The following is a 22,769-nucleotide window of genomic DNA, read 5'->3' as shown; positions in this document are numbered from 1 at the left end:
TGTTGAAAGGGATTTCGATTAGTTTTAACAAATTAGGTATGCAGTTGATCTAAAAACTGCCTGCAATGCCTAGAAATCGCCCTAGAAAGTGGGGAAAATGTGCCAAAATAATAAAATGTTGCATTACATTACACACTTTATACACAAAATACTTACTTTAAAGAACATTTCCGTGACCTGTACTGTTTCCATCCACCTGAGCTGGTGTGATAAACGGGAAAGGAACAGTGTTTGGAATAAATAATGATGTACGTAGTGTTCCTGTCTCGTCAGGAGTGTGTTTGGCTGGCGCTCTTGTAATGATGTCATCTAAAAACGTCTGGATTCAGATACAGGCTTAGGAGAGGGTGAATGTGATGGACAATGCGTGTGAGACTCACTTTTTACTGTTGTAGTGACGGAGATGCTGGTGAACGTGTTGAACATTTGCTCCGACGATGAGCTCATGTCAGAAGGAGACGACACCTGTGAAGGTAAACTTTTGTTTTTCATTCCATCATACAAACCTTCGCTCATATCCGAACGTAGGTGTTGCAGCCTTGCAAGTGTTGCCATGGCGATAGTGACGGTTATAAAGCAGTTAGCTAACCTTGAGCGTGTATGAAAGAGAAATAATTCCACACGCCTTTCACCGAGCAGAGCTTTTCATGTGATTGATTACAAGAGACTGTCTCAGTTCTTTATCTGAAATTCTAAGCTTCAGAAGTTTGCTGACCGTTTTGATTTTGTGCCATTCTCTCAAAAGACAAGACCGATAAACCAAATATGTTCTAATAATTATTCAATCATTTAAGTTTTATTAAATAATTAAGCATTAATTACAGGTAAATAGTAACGTTTTGGGTTTTTCTTTGGAAAAATAAATAAATAACGTTGAAAAAAGTGCTGCAAATTTGGAAATAAAGTAGAAGGAGCGAGTCAAACAGCAATAAAATGTGATGCAAAGTTGAAGGTAAATCTAACCTGCTATTGAAATGTAGTGGGCTAGTGAAATCCTGGTAAACAAATCCGCCTGATGATGATGAGCCTGAAGAAGATATTACAGTTTACAGCAGCGTTCATTACCGATTCGTCCTCGTTGGCAGTTTAGTCTGAAACGGGTCGCATGAAAAATCAGAAAAGCTGTCATGCGGACCAGGAAGTGCAGCACGGTACCGAACCCGAGACTTCCTGTAGAAGGAGGTGTGAGTTCAGGTTGCTCTGGAACTCTCATCCACAGATCTGCACTTGTTCAGGAAGTAAAGTAACCTGTGTGTGTGTTTTAGTCGAGGATCACATTATTGGTTTCCACAACACAGGTGTAGCATGAGTGAGTGTGAATGAGAAGAGACAGGTGAGACGCCTTACTGAGAATAATAGCATCAATATAATAATACATTGATCAGGCATAACATTATGACCACCTGTCTACTATTGTGTTGGCCCCTCTTTTACTGCCAAAACAGCCCTGACCCGTCCTGCACTGTGTATTCTGACACCTTTCTATCAGAACCAGCATTAACTTCTTCAGCACTTTGAGCAACAGTAGCTCACCTCTTAGATCGGATCACACGGGCCAGCCTTCACTCCCCACGTGCATCAATGAGCCTTGGCCATCCATGATCCTGTCACCGGTTCACCATTGTTCCTTCCTTGGACCACTTTTGATAGATACTGACCACTGCAGAGCGGGGAACACCCCACAAGAGCTGCAGTTTTGGAGATGCTCTGATCCAGTGGTCTAGCCATCACAATTTGGCCCTTTGCTCAAATCCTTACTCTTGTCCGTTTTTCCTGCTTCTAACATCAACTTTGAGGACAAAATGTTCACTTGCTGCCTAATATATCCCACCCACTAACAGGTGCCATGATGAGGAGATCATCAGTGTTCACCTCTCACTGATCATAATGTTATGCCTGATCGGTCTATATGGTTGTGTTCTCCACGTGTGTCTGTGGTGATGTAAGATGAACACAAATGTATATAATGAAATCAGACCAACACCCACAGCAAGCAGCAATAATTCAGATCTGGTTAATACAGATTCTGCTCATTTTTAAAAATTCTGCCAATTATTCCTAGAATAGCTGTAGGATTTTTAGCTCCAACTCATGACTTCCTCTAAAAACCAAAAACGATAACACATCTCCCTTTCTTTCAGCTCATAGACTGCACCTGAACGTCAGCCCTGTTTTGTTATTTTTTATTTTTTCCCTGACTTTTGCTGACCCTGATGCACACCGAGAGCAGCAGGTCTGCAGAGCTCCGTGGCTTTCACAGATGTGTGTCTGGATGAGAGCGAGAGAAACAGAGTAACCCATTTAAAGCTATTTAGAGCAGCGTGTCTAAGTCTCACACTGAACTCGCTGTCCTCTCTCGCACTAGCTATCTCTCCATCTGTTTAAAAGGGTCCAACACGGGTCGAGGAAGTACGTGAGCAGCTCAAGTGTGCTCAAGGACTTGGGTTTTTTGGAGTGTGCGAAGAACCGACACGCTTTTTAACGTTGGCTAAGGCTTAATGTTGTCAAATACATGAGGAATGAGGAACATTTCATCAGTACTGAATTAGGGTTCAGCTGGATGGATGGATGGATGGATGGACACACAGATAGATAGACAGAGAGAGAGACATAGATAGATAGATAGATAGATAGATAGATAGATAGATAGATAGATAGATAGATAGACAGAGAGAGACATAGATAGATAGATAGATAGATAGATAGATAGATAGATAGATAGATAGATAGACACACAGATGGATAGATAGATGGATAGATGGATAGATAGACACACAGATGGATAGATAGATGGATAGATAGATAGATAGATAGATAGATAGATAGATAGATAGACAGAGAGAGACATAGATAGATAGATAGATAGATAGATAGATAGATAGATAGATAGATAGATAGATAGATAGACACACAGATGGATAGATGGATAGATAGATGGATAGATAGACACACAGATGGATAGATGGATAGATAGATGGATAGATAGATAGATAGATAGATAGATAGACACACAGATGGATAGATGGATAGATAGATGGATAGATGGATAGATAGACACACAGATGGATAGATGGATAGATAGATGGATAGATAGATAGATAGATAGATAGATAGATAGATAGATAGATAGACAGAGAGAGACATAGATAGATAGATAGATAGATAGATAGATAGATAGATAGATAGATAGATAGATAGACACACAGATGGATAGATGGATAGATAGATGGATAGATAGACACACAGATGGATAGATGGATAGATAGATGGATAGATAGATAGATAGATAGATAGATAGATAGATAGATAGATAGATAGATAGATAGATAGATACAGACAGACACACACACAGATAGATAGATAGATAGATAGATAGATAGATAGATAGATAGATAGATAGATAGATAGATAGAGAGACATAGATAGATAGATAGATAGATAGATAGATAGATAGATAGATAGATAGATAGATACAGACAGACAGACACACAGATATATAGATAGATAGATAGATAGATAGATAGATAGATAGATAGATAGAGAGACATAGATAGATAGATAGATAGATAGATAGATAGATAGATAGATAGATAGATAGATAGACACACAGATAGATAGATAGATAGATAGATAGATAGATAGATAGATAGATAGATAGATAGATAGATAGATACAGACAGACAGACACACAGATAGATAGATAGATAGATAGATAGATAGATAGATAGATAGATAGATAGATAGATAGATAGATAGACACATAGATAGATAGACAGACAGATAGATAGATAGATAGATAGATAGATAGATAGATAGATACAGACAGACAGATACACAGATAGATAGATAGATAGATAGATAGATAGATAGATAGATAGATAGATAGATAGATAGATAGATAGATAGACACACAGATGGATAGATGGATAGATAGATGGATAGATAGACACACAGATGGATAGATGGATAGATAGATAGATGGATAGATAGATAGATAGATAGATAGATAGATAGATAGATAGATAGATAGATAGATAGATAGATACAGACAGACACACACACAGATAGATAGATAGATAGATAGATAGATAGATAGATAGATAGATAGATAGATAGATAGATAGATACAGACAGACAGACACACAGATAGATAGATAGATAGATAGATAGATAGATAGATAGATAGATAGATAGATAGATAGACACATAGATAGATAGACAGACAGATAGATAGATAGATAGATAGATAGATAGATAGATACAGACAGACAGATACACAGATAGATAGATAGATAGATAGATAGATAGATAGATAGATAGATAGATAGATAGATAGATAGATAGATAGACACACAGATGGATAGATGGATAGATAGATGGATAGATAGACACACAGATGGATAGATGGATAGATAGATGGATAGATAGATAGATAGATAGATAGATAGATAGATAGATAGATAGATAGATAGATAGATAGATACAGACAGACACACACACAGATAGATAGATAGATAGATAGATAGATAGATAGATAGATAGATAGATAGATAGATAGATAGATAGATAGATAGATAGATAGATAGAGAGACATAGATAGATAGATAGATAGATAGATAGATAGATAGATAGATAGATAGATAGATAGATAGATACAGACAGACAGACACACAGATAGATAGATAGATAGATAGATAGATAGATAGATAGATAGATAGATAGATAGATAGATAGATAGATAGATAGATAGAGAGACATAGATAGATAGATAGATAGATAGATAGATAGATAGATAGATAGATAGATAGATAGATAGATAGATAGATAGATAGACACACAGATAGATAGATAGATAGATAGATAGATAGATAGATAGATAGATAGATAGATAGATAGATAGATACAGACAGACAGACACACAGATAGATAGATAGATAGATAGATAGATAGATAGATAGATAGATAGATAGACACATAGATAGATAGACAGACAGATAGATAGATAGATAGATAGATAGATAGATAGATAGATAGATAGATAGATAGATAGACACATAGATAGATAGACAGACAGACAGACAGACAGACAGACAGATAGATAGATATTTTTAGAGATTTTTATTAAGCCCTATACATATGGGTTTAATTTTTCAGGATGGCTTTATGTATTTATTCTACATCGCTTCCTTTCAGAAAAAATCTAGCCTCTTATAAGTTACCGTGAGCAGCCGCAAGTCTGTAACTCTCAAGAACTCTCGTGTTTGTCACACATGTTCAGATGTTCACACATGTTCAGATGTTCACACATGTTCACGAAGCGTGATGTTATTTATAGAACACTGCACGTGTGATATTGTGGCATATGCCTTTTTCCCCCTTTACTAGCCACGGTGTGAGATCAGCTTGAGCTTAAGCAGCTTGTGAGATCTCGTTTTTCTTCAATCCTTTTCTTTTACATATTGTAGTTTTAGAGAATCTTTTAGAGCATCCATCATTTTGTGACTGCTAAAAATGTCTGACGGCAAACATGATTAAATATGACAAGCCACAGTGCCTGGATTTATTTATTTTTCCCACCCTAGAGATTTGAAAAATTTGAGATGTCTACTCCAATGGAAGTAAAAAACTGCAGCATTTTGGTTAAAGAAAATCATTTGGCCGGAAATCTGTTTTATCTGTGAATAATGTTATTAGATCTCTGGATGCAAACCTGATCCCAGCTGAACAGGATTATTATATAATAATAAGCTGATAATAATCAGATTGATGTAATGATTCAGAAGTGAAAGGTATACACTGTATTGCCAAAAGTTTTGGGGCGTCTGACTTTACATGCACATGAATGTAATATGGAGTTGGCTTGTACTTTGCAGCTAGAACAGCTTCAACTCTTCTGGGAAGGCTTTCCACAAGGTTTAGGAGTGTGTTTATGGGAATTTTTGACCATTCCTCTAGAAGCACATTCGTGAGGTCAGGACCTGATGTTGGTCTGGCTCACAGTCTCCGCTCTAATTCATTCAAAAGGTGTTTTATCAGGTTGAGGTCAGGACTCTGTGCAGTCCAGTCAAGTTCCTCCACACCAATCTCTCTTATCCATGTCTTTATGGACCTTGTTTTGTACACTGGTGTACAGTCATGTTGGAACAGGAAGGGGTCATCCCCAAACTGTTCCCACAAAGTTGGGAGCATGAGCATGAAATCCAAAATGTCTCGGCATGCTGAAGCATCAAGAGTTCCTTTCACTGGAACTAAGAGGCCGAGCCCAACCCCTGAAAAACAACCCCTGAATTCAATCATTTGGAGGGGTGTCCCAAAACCTTTGGCAACATAGTGTATATTTAAAGTGTAGCTTGGTAGTGATTTGTGTAGGCTGTGCAGTACAGCTATGATCACCTAAATATGCTCAGCATCAGTTAGGAGAACCTTCTGGTGTCCATCTCCAAAAAAAAAAAAAAAAGGCAGCTTAGCACCGGTGTTAATATAAATACCGCTAGGAACGGTGCAGTTAGTAAAAACAAAAAAAGTTCAAATGCTGTAGCGCTAGAATAGGTTTTCACACTTTAGTCCATTTACGGATTCTAGATCCAAGCGCAAATTGATACCTTCAGTTTCTTTGCAGTTTGGTTTGATTTCAGGTTTGGAAGGGCGTGTAGAGCTGAAAACGTACTCTTTAGTGGGAAGTACACTGACTGAGTACGGTAAACAAGCAAATTCACCCAGGCGTAGCTCCTGAGTGGCAGAAACAGAAACTCTGTCGCTTTGTTATCCTGAGATCGCGAGTTCATAATGACAGTCTGTGAGTGGGGAGCCAAGGGGGCAAAATGGGGGAGGCAAAATTAGCTGTACTGTCTAGGTGAAAAGAAGAGATGCCTCTCTCTTTCTGTCTCTTTCTCACTTTCTCTCTCTCTCTCTTGCTCTCGCTCTCTTTCTGTCTCTCTCTCACTTTCTCTCTCACTCTGCCTCTCTCTCTCTGTCTCTCTTTCTGCCTCTCTCTCACTAGGTGCGTTTACATGGACACTTGTAATCCGATCGTAACAGGACTAGAAGCACAATCAGATTAAAAAAGTGTCATGTAAACACGTCAATTGGATGGAGTTTGCCACATCCGATTAAAATTTCAATCGGATGGTAAGGGGTGGTTTAAACCATTTTAGTCCGATCGAGAGGATATGTAAACACTTAATCTCTCACTCTGCCTCTCTCTCTGCCTCTCTCTCCTGTAAATGACAGTTGTTAGCTCATGTATGTGGAAGAGGGTTGATGGAAATTTCCTCCAGTGTGCTCTCTTCCCCTTCCCTGTGATGTAGCACTTTGGGGGAAAAAATGTGACTTACTGACTTTATAAGTTCATGAGTCTTCACCCTGGTGGCTGTGGTGTGAAAGGAGCTGGATTGTATATGGAAATTTTGCTGGTGGCCAAATTAGGGAGTATAATGAGGAAAAAAACAGGAACATGGAGAACGTGGAGCTGACATTTTTCCACATCAAGCATTATGGTTCTATTTTTGTTTGTCCAAATATCCAGAGCACCAGCTCTGTCCTTTCGCATCTCAGCTTCGAGAGTGTCTGCAAATAAAATGCTCCCTGCTCCCTGCAACCCAAAACACACAGCAAGTTCAGTCAGTTCAGTGAAATCACTTTGTCACTACAGTCGCGTTTGTTTGGAAGTGGACCAGACGCTGGCGGAGCTCTTGTTTCTCTCCACACCTGAGTGCTGCACTGTTCCATTCACACCGACTAAACCTTTTTAACATGTGACCCTCTTAACCAGTCCACTTTAAACAAGATTCTGTTTATAGTGAGCAATTGAATTTGTCACTGGGAGCCGAATCCCTGCTACACAGTGTAGGATTGTTTCAATTTCCAGTACGAGAGCAGCGTCTAAAAGTGTCTTTTTTAAAATTCCAACATAAATGACACACCGTTTGTGTGTGACCTTTTTGACTTAAACGCATTCTGTCCTTAATTCAGCGCTCCTGAAGTACAGTTCTGCAATCCCTGAAGTGGTATGAAACTCTTATGTAGGAGTTTGGTGGCCCACTTACTGTGCCTGATACGTTTGATTTGATTTGGCCTTCTTTTTCAGTGGTGCGTAATTATATCCTGGCCTGACACATTTCCTCTGTGAGGCTTAGAAATGGGGGTTATCGATCCCTTCGGGGAGAGGGAAGAGAGATAGAGAGAGCTCCGACGGCTCGTTCGGTCGCCGTTTAACCGCCTCGTTACGGACGATGGAGTGAAGGAAACGCAGCGAATGATGATTCTCTAATGAGGCGCCATTATTCTTCATGAATATCAGCTGGAAATACGACGCTCTAATATGACTGGAAGCAGCAGGGAGGATAATGATGATGATGATGATGATGATGATGCACAACTCCTTAGAGGAGAGGAGTAATTTCAGTAGAAGCCGTTAGTCGTTACAACACAATAACCGAAGCGTAATATCTTCAGCATTTAAGGATCATCCAAGCACCCCAGCGCTGGTGAATTCTCAGATCTGATTAAGAAGCTTTTGAATAATTGTTCACAGCGTCCGTCGCATTTTCATCAGTGTTCTCGGACTGATTCGAATCGCATGTTCGCGTTAATGCACTCCTCGTAATGTGTAGTCGTTTCCATAGTAACAGGGCGTCCACCATCAGGTCCTGTAGTCTTTTCAGTGCATCCTACCCATACTGCAAAACGGAGTAGAGTAGTGCACAAGTATGCGATCCGGGACGCATCCTTTTAGATTATGCGGAGCGGTCGTCACGCAAGTACGAGCTGTTGCTATGGAAACAACGTGTTAGATTAGATATTAACGTACAGGTCATGTTGCCACCAGATATACACAAATAACACACACCTCCTGAGCAAAGAAACAACAAACATGATAGTGATGTCTCACTAGTAATTAAGAGTGTCACCAGTCACATTCCTCCCTCCCTCTCTCTCTCTCTCTCTCTCTCTCTCTCTCTCAGGTGGTGCTCCGGCTGTTCGTAAGGAGGTGATCAGGAATAAGATCCGTGCCATCGGCAAAATGGCCAGAGTTTTCTCCATACTTAGGTGAACACACACTCTTTAGGAATCCTGTCACATAGAAAACACACTCACAGATATCTCTCTCACTCTCTCGCACTCTCTCTCTCTCTCTCTCTCTCTCTCTCTCTCTCTCTCCAGTCTCTACACACTCTCTATCTATCTCTCTATATTCTCTACACTCTTTCTGTACACGCTCTCTCTCTCTCTCTCTCTCTCTATACACTCAACTCTCTTACTTGCTTTCCTCTCTACAGTCTCTACGCTCTGTCTCACTCTCTCTCTACACTCTCTATCTCTGTCTCACTCTATCTTTCTCTCTATCTCTCTCTATACTCCCCCCCCCCTCTCTCTCTCTCTCTCTATACACTCAACTCTCTTGCTCGCTTTCCTCTCTACAGTCTCTACGCTCTCTCTCACTCTCTCTCTACACTCTCTATCTCTCTCACTCTATCTTTCTCTCTATCTCTCTCTATACTCTCTCCCCTCTCTCTCTCTCTCTCTATACTCTGTACACTCTTTCTCTACAGTCTCTCTCACTCTCTTTCTACACTCTCTATCTCTCACTCTTTCTCTCTATCACTCTCTACACTCTCTCCTCTCTCTTTCTTTCTCTCTCTCTCTCTACATACACACTCTCTCTCTCTACATACACACACACATACTCTCTCTCTCTCTCTCTCTCTCTCTCTCTCTGACACACTCATGCTTACAATGAAAAATGAATCACGTTTGTTTAAAATCATAATTTCCCACTAATGTGTTAATACAGTCTCCTCTCGTCAGTTTATTTTATTGTAGTGCTGACTGTGTGTGTGTGTGTGTGTCAGAGAGGAGAATGAGAGTGTGTTACAGCTGAAGGGTTTAACCCCCACTGGGACGCTGCCACTCGGGGTGCTTTCTGGGGGCAGGCAGACTCTGCAGAGCGGTAAGACACACACACACACACACACACGCCCCTGCGCAATCTCCTATACCCCTGCTGCTGCACTGCATTTCTGCATGGGATCTCTCTCTCTCTCTCTCTCTCTCTCTCTCTCTCTCTCTCTCGCTCTCTCACACACAGACAGAAAAAAAACACATTTTTGCTTTCTTTTTCGGTTTCCTGCCCTTTTAATCCTTCTCTATCTCTCTCTGTATCTCTTTCTCATTCTTGCCTCTCCTCCACTATTTTAAGAGTGTGTTTGCATGTAAGACGAGGGGTCACAATCCCACGTCAGGTCGCGAGAGAGAAACTCTCGACCGCTCCTCTTTTGGTTTATTTTAACTTTTAACTTAATATTAGAAATATTGACAATGGATTTATTTGGTTGTGTGCTAATATTTGGAAATGTTATCGGGAGCCACATTTAGCCAAGTCGTGTTGAAGTGAAATGTTGAAATGTTATTTCAGTCCTTTTCACTCCCCTAGTGTAGTTCAGCGCTAAACATTTCCGATGACTTTTGCTAAATAAGGTCTCAGATCACATATATAGGCTGCTATTATTTCTTTATTTTCTATAAACCTCTCATGCCACCTTTAGACCTAGTGAAAACTCTTGGTGAAAAACTCTCTGGATTTTCTAGATTAGCAAATACTTTCGGAAGTAAGGTTTTCGATTCGAGACGCCGTTCGTGACAGGAATCTTAATGCCGCCTCTGCAGGGTTTCACAGAGTTTCTTGGCTCAAACTGAATCAAGCTTCTCTGAATATCAGAGTTTGCGTGATCAAAATCTGAGGTCAGGTCTGATAATGACAGCGGAAAGTTTTAAGAAGCCTCAGTGTATCAAACGTCACTCTGAATAATAATCACTAAAAATCACGCTCTAAGGATGTTTTGGCTTTAATTCGGTTTAAGATTTAGTTCTGCTCTGGTTAGGAGTCCTTTAGGAAAATAACCTAATATCAACTGGATTATGAGTGTGCTTATAAACACACCTCATGCCTCTGGCTTTCTCTCTGTATATATTAACCTTAATCTCTGTCTCTTCTTTTCTCTCGCCTTTTTCTTCGCACATCCCCAACTTTTTTTTCCGCTTACTAATCGTCTCTCCCCCTTTTCCCTTCTCTTTTTTTTTTTTTTTTTTTAACTCTATCGCCTCTTGAAAAGATCATCTTGCTTTTTAAAATCCCCAACACACACATTATAGTGATGCACAGTATGGAGACTCTATCATTCACACACACTCTCCATCCTGCAGAGACTCTGACACACTCGTGTGGCTTTGTGACTCTGATACAGCGTGACCCAGTTTATTCCAGCAAACACAGTGCACCACCACGAGCTGTGCTTCATTTCACCACTTACCAAACGCTCACGTGTATTTTATTCCCCCAACAATCCAGCATTTAACTCTTGATACGAACCAGTAATCTGTCAGAATCTTAATAAGCTTAAATAAACCGAATGTTTGCGCAATAACTGGGAATTGTTTCAGATGAAAGGCTCAGCCGGGTGTGTGGGGTTTGATGAACGCAGTGGGATTAGTGTTGGGGTCAGTTCTTGATGGTGCACTCTCACACTCGCTTCATACTAACATCGTTAGCACCTAGCATGCTGAACCTCAAATCCAAAAATCGAAACCTTTTCTTTATTCCTTTTTTTCCACATCTTGTAATTCTTATATGAATGCTTATGGTTTTACAGCTCTCACTAATGTGACCTGGTTTGTTTTTGATGAAATGAACACGTCTCCAGCTCCTGAGCAGAATTAATTCATTTAGTTAGTTAGTTAGTTATTAGTGTTTGAGTGTGTGTGTGTGTGTATATATATATATAATATACACACACACACTGATCAGGCATAACATTATGACCACCTGCCTAATATTGTGTTGGTCCCCCTTTTGCTGTCAAAACAGCCCTGACCTGTCAAAGCATGGACTCCACTAGATCCCTGAAGGTGTGCTGTGGTATCTGGCACCAAGATGCTAGCAGCAGAACCTGACTTAAAGGATACTTTGCTTATAGATACTGACCACTGTAGACCGGGAACACCCCACAAGAGCTGCAGTTTTGGAGATGCTCTGATCCAGTTGTCTAGCCATCACAATTTGGACCTGGTCAAACTTGCTTACGCTTGTCCATTTTTCCTGTTTCTAACACATCAACTTTGAGGACAAAATGTTCACTTGCTGCCTAATATATCCCACCCACTGACAGGTGCCATGATGAGGAGAATCATCAGTGTTCTATCAAAGCTCCTGTTCAATCCAGACCAATCAGCATAGAGAATTCAGCATCACTGTGCGATACAATTTAAAGAATTGATTCTTAACTATTTTTTTATTTTATACAGTAATAGAAATTCTCACGCTTGTGTTTTTTTAAGAAAGCTCACATTTCATCAAAAACAAACAAAAGCTTATGCTGCTTTGAATTTTTACTGTACAGGAATGAGGAATGAGGGATTTTGGGGGGGGATTTTGTTTGTGTTTTTTTTTTTTTTTTTCTGGTGCTCGTTTCTGATTTCTCTGATTTTGTTTTGCATTGATAACGTGACTCACTCTCTCTCCGTTCGTTTTGGGCATGTCACTGCTACTCACGCTTACACAGCCACCGTAGAAGCAGCCGAGGCCCGAGGTACGCAACACGTCTTTGTGTGTGTGTGTGTGTGTGTGTGTGTGTGTGTTTTTCTGTCTTAGTCACACCCCTCCACCCCTCCCTGTACTGCTTGAAGTGTGTCTCCTCTGTGTGACTTTTTATAAATTGTGGCAGTGTTAAGAATTAGCTTAGTCATTACACACACACACACACACACACACACACTTTTTGTGTTTGGTATTTGTTAGGTCTTTAAGGGGACCGGAACACACAGACATTCTGTGTACAATGGTGTTCTTCCAACTTTGAGGAAGAACCTTATATAGTTGTGATGCTCAGGGTTCCACACTTTTGACCAGAACATATACTTAGCGAACATTTGCAGGTAAGAAAGACATAATGCACAAAATTGTACGTCGTCTGGAAAGAAATAGAAAAAGCAAAACATTTATATTTTAAACAAGTCATATTTATGTTGTGTATTTTGCCCTCACCCTCCCACACGGATTGAACCGGATTCAGGGATCTGCTGCGCGTGGCACTGGTTCAGTTTGATTCCTCATTGGGTCATTGGTTTCGCAGAAGCGCCAAAATTAGTTATTATTAGCTAAAATTAGCAAATCTGTGGCTAAAGTCATGTTGTGTATACTTCATGAACAGACATGAGCTTCATGTCAATTAGGGAAGCTGAATGTTATTCTGTGTGCTCTCAGACTGATGAACACTAAGTAGGTCAGTCATGTCAGTGTTCACCAAAAGCTCATGATTTGACGCAAACAGTGGTGGTTAAAAAAAAAAAAAAAAAGAAAAGATGAAGTCAGCACTAAAAGCAGCCTTCCAGGTACTTCATCGCCAGCCGTTTCTCAGTATTAGCCACATGCGACGTACACTTTCAGTGCATTATAGGCAACACCCCGATCATTAACGTATCACCGCGATCGATTTCCAAACGAGGTTAATGGCTCAGCGACGGCTGACGTCACTCTACTTCAGCACAGTTTGTCCTGTGGCTGTAAAATGGGCAGGACTAATTTTGCGTAGAGGCCTGCGTAAGCTCCACAGACTTGCCTCTCATTTCCCTCAGGCGATATGCTAATTAGTTAGCAAGGCGAAGTGTGTGTGAAGTCAGCCAGCTGTCAGCACAGCTGGAGTTGGATGAAAGCAGCTCTCTTTGTAGGAGGCAGACATAAACGAATTCCTCGCTGCGAAATAGTTTAATGATGCTGCATCGTGGGATGATAATGCAAGGTGGAGCGAGACTGGGTACACACACACACACACACACACACACACACGCAGGCAGAGTTGTATGCAGGAGCTGAGGGCTAGTCAACCACAGAGCAAGCAAGGGAAGTCTGTTTTTAATCACCTCTACTTCCTGCCAACACAAAAAGATAAAAGTCAGCACACTAGCAAAATAACCAAACCTCCAATCCACTTAATCAGCCTCCCTTTATCATTCATCTCTTTCACACTAATATCTCTCTCTCTTTCTCTCTCTCTCTCTCTCTCTCTCAAATCTCTCTCACTAGTTCTTCATCTCCTATTAAATGTCCTTCCTTTTCTCTCTCTCTCTCTCTCTCTCTCTGTCTCTCTCTCTCTCATATGTTCTTTCTGTCTGACATTGTCTGCATTTGTCTCCTTCTCACACACTCTGTTTCACACTCTCATTCTGCCTCAATTTCTCTCTCTCTCTCTCTCTCTCTCTCTCTCTCTCTCTCTCTCTCAGGTTTTTCTAATTTTTTTCCATTTTGTTTCACATTCTGTCTCAGTCTCTTTCCCTTTCTCACTGTTTCATACTTTTTTACTTTTCTTCCTTCCTCTCTCTCTGTATCTCTCTCTCTCTCTCTCTCTCTCTCTCTCTGTATCTTCTGTATCTCTTTATCTCACTCTCTCTCTCTCTCTCTCTCTCTCTCTCTCTCTCTCTCACTTTCTCATTCTCTCTGTATCTCTCTTTCACTCTCCCCCTCTCACTCTCTATCTCTCTCTCTAATGTTCTTTTTGTCTGACATTGTCTGCATTTGTCTCCTTCTCACACATTTTCTCTCTCTCTCTCTCTCTCTCTCTCTCTCTCTCTCTCTCTCTCTCTCTCCTTTTTAGTTTCTCTCTCTCTTCCTCTGCAGCACATTGTGTTTCTGTCTCAGTTTCTTTTTCTCGTCTCTCTCATGCACAAGGTTTTCTCTTTTTCTCTCTGTCCCCCTTCCTCACCTCACCCCCACCCCAGCTTTATTGTGTGTGTGTGTGTGTGTGTGTGTGTGTGTCACACTGTGGTGGTGTTACTGGGAGAAGGAGTCCATGTTTAGTGTGCTGGTGTACTTGTAGCTTTCTGATCAGTGGTTCCTGTAACCTGTGTGTGTGTGTGAGCATCTCGCTGTGTCCTATCTGTGTGTAAAGCCCTTTGATAAGGAGTGTGTGTTCAACATCCTGCTGCAGAGATGTTTTTGTCTTTGTGGTAAACAGATTTGCTGGTGTTGTGGTGTAACTGATTAGAGGCGGGTCCTGAAGTCCGAGTGCATCATGGAGAGTGTTTTTATTTGGTCAGTTATCAGCTGCCGGTCCAGCGCTCCGCTCAGCTACACTTCCGACTGATTTCACCCTGAGATTGCGCCAGCGTCTAGAAAACCTCATATAAATCCGTAATTTCTGTTTTCGCTTTATCTTTATTGCGACGTCTGCACGTTTTAGCCCTAGCGCGCATTAAATGCCGATGCATCTCGTTATCCGTTATCAGCCGTAGCTCTCTCTCACTCTCTGGTCAGACCTCAGTTTTATTGCCATGACGAAAACTAGTTTTATGGTCAACGTCTGTACAACAGCTGCTGAATCTTAAATCTGACAGAGACATGATTGGTCACTGGCAAACTCATATTTTATACACGTTTTTAACCACCATGGCGTCATCCATCTCTCTCTCTCTCTCTCTCTCTCTCTCTCTCTCTCCATCTCTCTCTCTCCCTCTCTCTCTCTCTCTCTCTCACCCCCCCTCCTCATGCCCAACATTCTTATTCTCAACATCCTGATGATAAGAAACACACAAAATATCCAATCCAACACAACACACAGAAAGATCACGTTACCGTTTCACGTTATCGTTTGTCGGTCACTTTATTAGGAACACCACACAGTTTAGGACTTCTCTCGTCCTCAGAGCAGCCTCCCAAACGATCATCCAGCCTGAGAACTGTCGAAATGAAAACACTTCTTAATGGACTCAGGACTCGAAAAGTGTGTGTGTGTGTGTCATCAGTCTGTGTTGTGTGTCAAGTGGCTGATAATAAGTTGCCTTTTCTCTCTCATTAATGTCGAACACGCTAACCCGACCACCCACTAATCAAGTAAGTGATAAAGTGTCTCTATACTCTTTAATCTTTTAAAACTCTCTATGGCTGTATGATGAAGTGCAGAGAAATGAAGCGAAATGAGAATAGCTCCACACTGTGGCAGGTCTTTTAAGACGCGGACTGACCTCTCGTCGTTTCCGCCCCTGTCTCTCGCAGCTATTCAAGGCTTCAACCCTCAGCACAAGATCCAGAGTTTCGAGGAGGCGCGCGGTTTGGATCGGATAAACGAAAGAATGCCTCCGCGAAAAGACTCGACAGCCAACTCCATCAACGCCGACAAGAACGGCACCAACGCACAGGCGTAGTGTCCCTCTCGCCCTTTTCATGTCCCCCTCCCTCTCTCTCTCTTTTCCTCTTTCTCTCTCTCTCTCTCTCTCTCTCTCTTTTCCTCTTTCTCTCTCTCTCTCTCTCTCTCTCTTTTCCTCTTTATCTCTCTCTCTCTCTCTTTTTCTCGCTCATCTTAAAATCACTCCCGGACCGTTTTGTAAGAGAACGGCACTAACACAGGCGAACCCCCCCCCCACACACACACACACTCCAGCTCAATGAAAACCAACCATCTCTCTCTCTCTCTCTCTCTCTCGTCCTTTCTCCCTCCATCAAATTTCTCTCGGAGAAAACGGCACAACACCGTTTAAAAAAAAAAACAAACAAAAAAAAAATCATGTTTTTTTTTTTATTTATTTATTGATATACGATAAGAAATTAAGAGAAGTTAAGTATATAATGTTGGGGTAAAAAAAAAAAAAAGATAAATAAATAAACATTTACGATGAGTATTCAACGAGTATAAAACACAGTATAAATGTATAAATAGCCTTGGATTGGTGTCATCACAGTTGAAATCCATTTTGTAATTTTTAAGTTCATGATTAATTAATTATTTTTTTTTCTCTGTTTTTTTTGTTTTGTTTTATTTTTGAAGATTTGTAGATTAGCAAAAAAAAAAACAAATGTCGCGCATGCTTTGGCAAGTCGGCACGAGAATATAGCGCAGATATTTCTGAGTTCTTAAGATAAACACGAAGTCGTCCGGGTTTTGGGGGTTACACACACACACACACACACAAAATAAAAAAGAAAAGAAAGAAAAAGCTTTCATTAGTGAACTGCTTCCTTGCCAATGACGAAGCTCACAGCTGACACAAGTGTTCACACACTGATACGTACGTGTGTAGCGTTCCTACACTTGAATGTTTGGGATTTGATATATATATATATTTTTTTTTAATTGTTGATGTTATTCTTTGAATGGGATTTAAATCAGTCGGGAAATGAAGCAACACAAACTTGGTGAATGGGGAAAAAATGGGGAATTGAGAGTGTGTGTATGTACATGTGTGTTTCTCCCATCACACACCCGGTCATGCCTGCTCCGTAGATGTTTTGTCGACTGGATAATGATACGATGCTGCAATGATTCATTATTTTTGACAGTGTCCTCCTCCTCGGAAATAAATAAATAAATAAATAATGTTCAAAGTTTACACATGAAGAGTGACATCATGATTGCAGTAACTCCAAACAGTATAAAAAAAAATCTGCATCTGTTGCTGTCACACCGTTTATACCTTCAGTGTGTATCCTCAACCTAGCGTTCAATCTTTACCCAGAACATGAATTATGGTCCAAAGATGCGTATTAAAACTGGACAGGTAATACATTCAATCATATTTTAATATCATCATAATTTCAGCACAGTACAGAGAGGCGTTTAGTTTAGCTCGGATTAAGACCTTTTTTTTTTTTTTCGTGAACAGACTTCTGGTTTAAGGTTTAGAACAAAAAAAAAAAAAAAACATCAGCATCCTAAAAATAAATAAATAAATTGAAGTAAAAATAAAAAAAAACTAGCATGCATGCCTTACATTCACCAAATTTCCCATTATGCCGTGTTCTTCCTGCCTTTTTCTTTTTCTTTTATTTCTTATGTTTTTTTGGTATGCTGTTCTATCTGCTGTAGTATTATTATTATAATTATTAATTATTATTATTATTATAATTATTAATGCAAAGCCAGTTTCACTCCAGTGACTCATTAAGTGGATCCACCCCCCACCCCCCAATATCACTTTCTCAGTCATGCTTGTTAAGTTTCCGGGACCAATTCCCTCGCTTGTAGCTCTGATCAACTTAAATCACATTTCCGTTTGTCCCTTTCCTTTTCACTCGCTTTGAGATTCTCTAATCGGTTTTTAATCCGCCCGCTTTTTCTTCCGCTTTCCGAGGTGAGGCGCCATGTCGTGTAACTCCCAGTCCCACTGCTTTCGGAATTTTTCGTCCACGACTAATTTGCACGTTTTCAGGATTATCAAGGGAGGGTGGAATGGCAGCGAGGACGAGGTCGGAGGGAAAGTCCGACACAGCGAAGATGTTACGTACCACAGGTTAGAGCTGTTAGGATTAGTGCAAGTGGTTATAAAGGATATAATGCAAGTTCATGAAGTAGGTTAAATTGCACCAATGAAACCTCAAAACTGTCTCAGTCGTAGTATTATTATTATTATTATTATTATTATTATTATTATTATTATGGGAAGCGATGTAGACTCACTAAATTATTGTTGACTAAAATCATAATTTTTTTTTTTTTTGTTGTTTCATTTTGTCTGTTTTCTCCGCCCCTGTTCTCTACAAAATGGGTCCGCAAAATCCAAAGGCTTTTTTCGTTCTTGTTCTTCTGGTTGTTTATTTTTCCTGTTATTTTATTTCCCTCCCCTCCTCGTCTGACGTAAAGGGGAACTGACTGTGGCGTGATGTGTGTGAACGTATTTAGGGCTTTTTATTTTATTTTATTTTTTTTGCATTATTAAGGAGTTGAATATGGAGAGATGCTCCGCCTCAGGAGGGCTTCATTTCTGACTTCTGTTATGGATTCCAAACATATCTTACAGAATGTACAGAAAAATTAATGTCTATTAGGATTTTTATTTCTTAATAGCTGATAAAAGATGATGATGATGATTTTTTTTTTTTTCTTTTTTCTTTTTTTTTTTTTTTGGTCAAGTTCTTGTATTGCAAGGCCTCAACAAATCTGGGTTTATGTAGATGTATCACACCATTAGAAGAAAACAAACAACAAGAAAAAAAACAAAAAGAAACTAAAAAGAAATGTATAAAAAAAAAAGGTTGGGGAAAAGAAACCGGCTTCTCTGCTTCGTTATTTGTGTTTTGTTTCTGTGTGATGGCCTTGAAGACTTGTGTTAAAAGATGAGCACTTTCAGCTGCTTGGAGAGAGAGAGAGAGAGAGTGTGTGTGTGTGGTGAGTAATTATATTTGTGATGCTTGTTCTTTCTCAAGGACGGTGCTTTTCTGAACTGTGATTTTGCCAGAACGTATTGTGTGTCCATGTTTGAAGCGTCCATATTAGGACAGTATGACGCACCTCGATACTCAGTGTACTGTATGATACTTCAGTTCATCTCTACTGATTTCCTATAATTCCGACCAGATCCTAATCCAGTTCACTTAAATGGAGGGTTTCTGATGCAGATTTCCTTCAGGACAGACCGTGATGATGCTGGTCCATACATTCAACCATCTAAATGATCTAGATCTACAAACATGTATTTGACAGTTTCTGAATCAGGAATAATCCAGATAGCTATCATCTTTTGAAAATGAGACTGGACCGAAGGGCTGCAGAGTAGAGTCGTAGCAGAACTTTTTAAAACTCCACCCACGACTGTTTGGAAGAAATTCCCAACCGACCTTGCGCAGTTCTGAAGAATCTTTGATCAGTCCTGACCATTTCTGAAGGATGTCTAACCGATCCCACCCACTGCTGAAGGAATTTTCTGATCAATCCCACCACTTTTTAAAGATTTCTGATCCATCCCCCCTCTCCCTACGGATTTCTGATCAATCCCCCCACTCCCTACGGATTTCTGATCAATCCCCCCCACTCCCTAAGGAATTCTGACCAATCCCCCTACTCCTTAAAGATTTCTGATCAATCCCCCCCACTCCCTTAGGAATTCTAACCAATCCCCGCCCCACACACTCATACACACTCCATAAGGAATTCTGACCAATTCTTCCCCAACTCCCTAAAGAATTCTAACTAATCCCTTCACTCCTTGAAGATTTCTGACCCATCCCCCAACTCCCTAAGGAATTCTGATCAATCCCCCACCCCACTCCCTAAGGATTTATGACCAACCCTGGTTATAAGAAATTATAACCAATCCATCTAACTCTTACAGAAATTCTGACTAATCCCAAGGAGATTCTAGCCAATTACCTCCATCTTGAATGAATTCTCCTGTTTAAATTGCTTCATTTTCTCCAAAAATCTAAACCAATCAGTGTCCAGTACACCTCCAATTTAACCCTCATAGCCTCATGGCTCATTTCTTTGTCCTTCAAGCTGATCACACCTGATCACCTGCTCCACAACCACTTTTTGGTCCTGCTGAATCCCAGTCTATATGCTCACCTTCAATACAGAACTAGAACTGGGGAATTTGGGGAAGACGAGACGTCATGCTGTACTGACATTTTGTGACCAGCTTCTGTTACGTGAAGGCAGTAAATATTGTGGATGTCTTGGGAAAAGGTGAACTATGAAATAAAATGAATAACAAAAACTAACAATTTAGTTTTAAGAATACAGATCCAGTTTGACTCTGAACATATATATATATATATATAGTATAGAGATTATAAAGTCTTAACAAAATCAGAGCAGACTGTAACATGTAATAAGCTCCCCACCCCCCAAGCTATTAATGTAAAACACACCAGTCTTGCCTTAAATCAATTCAATTCAGCTCTACTTCTTCCAGCACTTGTAACAATAAGGGCCCCTAAGTCTGACTCTTGAGTCATTTGGGAATCGTTTAGACCTCCTGTGAGTCAGTGGTGTATAGAATTGGTAATTGTGTTACTGGAAGCTTCCATGGTTGCTACTTATTTAGGAATTGACTACATGCACCTACTGCAGGAAATGTGGAAGAAATTCAGAGTCATGAGTCTGATATCTCAATTTGGTGTGATTTGTTCAAGAGCAGTTGTTGCCATACATTTGGGTTCGCTTTGGGATCACTTTGAACCACCAAAACATTGAAAAGTTTCCATATGACTGAAACGACAGCAAACAATCTGAAGTGTTTTATAATCACTGTTTACACTGCACCGAATTCTGACCCCAGTCGTGAAATGTGTCTCTGTATAAACGTTCTGCTCGTCCCAATTATAGATTAGATATCCATAATTCAACCAAAAAAAAGGAAATAAAATTATTTACATTACTGTAAATTACTGTCCAGTGTCACCCAAATGAGGATGAGGTTCCTTTCTGAGCCTGGTTCCTCTCAAGGTTTCTTCCTCATATCACCTCAGGGAGTTTTTCCTCACCACCTTCACCTCAGGCTTCTCATTAGGGATAAAGATTAGAGATAAATAGTAACTTAACTTTAAACTTCATTTTTTAAAGCTGCTTTGAGACAATGTCTGTTGTTTAAAGTGCAATTCAAATAAATTGAATTGTATGAAATAGGTTTATTTATTTATTCATTTGGAGCTGAATCCTTTCATTGATGGCAGCTTTTGTAAAACTCCACCCACAACTGCTTTGAAGGAATTCCAACCGATCTTGCCCAGTCCTGAAGAATGTTTGATCAGTCCCTCCTACTGCTGATTGATTTTTGATCAATCCCCCCTCTCCCTAAGGATTTCTCACCACTCCCTAAAGAATCGTGACCACCCTCACCTCCCAAAGGATAGATAATCAATAATCGATTCATAACCCAACCACACATACCATGAGCAATTCTGACCAATCCCACTCACTCACTAAGGATCAATAATCTATAGATAATCCCCCCCCCACACACACACCTCTTACTCCATAAGCAATTCTGACCAGTCTCTCTCACTCCATAAGCAATTCTAACCAATCCCCCTCACTCCATAAGCAATTCTAACCAATCCCCCTCACTCCATAAGCAATTCTGACCAGTCCCCCTCACTCCATAAGCAATTCTGACCAGTCTCTCTCACTCCATAAGCAATTCTGACCAATCTCTCTCACTCCATAAGCAATTCTGACCAGTCTCTCTCACTCCATAAGCAATTCTGACCAATCTCTCTCACTCCATAAGCAATTCTGACCAATCCCCCTCACTCCATAAGCAATTCTAACCAATCCCCCTCACTCCATAAGCAATTCTGACCAATCCCCCTCACTCCATAAGCAATTCTGACCAATCCCCCTCACTCCATAAGCAATTCTGACCAATCCCCCTCACTCACTAAGGATCAATAATCTATAGATAATCCCCCCCACACACACACACCTCTCACTCCATAAGCAATTCTGACCAATCCCCCTCACTCCATAAGCAATTCTGACCAATCTCTCTCACTCCATAAGCAATTCTGACCAGTCTCTCTCACTCCATAAGCAATTCTGACCAATCCCCCTCACTCCATAAGCAATTCTGACCAATCCCCCTCACTCCATAAGCAATTCTAACCAATCCCCCTCACTCCATAAGCAATTCTAACCAATCCCCCTCACTCCATAAGCAATTCTGACCAATCCCCCTCACTCCATAAGCAATTCTGACCAATCCCCCTCACTCACTAAGGATCAATAATCTATAGATAATCCCCCCCCACACACACACACCTCTCCATAAGCAATTCTGACCAATCTCTCTCACTCCATAAGCAATTCTGACCAATCCCCCTCACTCCATAAGCAATTCTAACCAATCCCTCTCACTCCATAAGCAATTTTGACCAATCCCTCTCACTCCATAAGCAATTCTGACCAATCTCTCTCACTCCATAAGCAATTCTGACCAATCCCTCTCACTCCATAAGCAATTCTGACCAATCCCCCTCACTCCATAAGCAATTCTGACCAATCCCTCTC

At 40.4% G+C, this 22,769-nt stretch overlaps 1 protein-coding gene across 5 annotated transcripts in view; it reads left to right on the top strand.

The window, feature by feature from the left end:
• Nucleotides 1-19,029, top strand: part of ppp3ccb (protein phosphatase 3, catalytic subunit, gamma isozyme, b) — a 55,390-nt gene extending 36,361 nt beyond the window's left edge. For 2 of the 5 annotated variants that reach the window (XM_058411177.1, XM_058411179.1), the window contains exons 10-14: nt 396-473; nt 8,964-9,048; nt 9,852-9,949; nt 12,558-12,584; nt 16,043-19,029. In XM_058411177.1, coding sequence (XP_058267160.1) covers nt 396-473; nt 8,964-9,048; nt 9,852-9,949; nt 12,558-12,584; nt 16,043-16,191 — 437 coding nt within the window. In that variant the 3' untranslated portion in view covers nt 16,192-19,029. The remainder of the gene's footprint in view (nt 1-395; nt 474-8,963; nt 9,049-9,851; nt 9,950-12,557; nt 12,585-16,042) is intronic. The other 3 variants (XM_058411178.1, XM_058411183.1, XM_058411182.1) reach the window with 3 other exon arrangements.
• The last annotated feature ends 3,740 nt before the right edge of the window (nt 19,030-22,769 follow it).

The sequence above is a fragment of the Hemibagrus wyckioides genome, linkage group LG16 (assembly GCF_019097595.1).
Source record: "Hemibagrus wyckioides isolate EC202008001 linkage group LG16, SWU_Hwy_1.0, whole genome shotgun sequence".
NCBI classification, from domain to species: Eukaryota; Metazoa; Chordata; class Actinopteri; order Siluriformes; family Bagridae; genus Hemibagrus; species Hemibagrus wyckioides.
The sequence above is the reverse complement of the archived record's forward strand: the minus strand, read 5'-3'. Positions and strand labels throughout refer to the sequence as shown.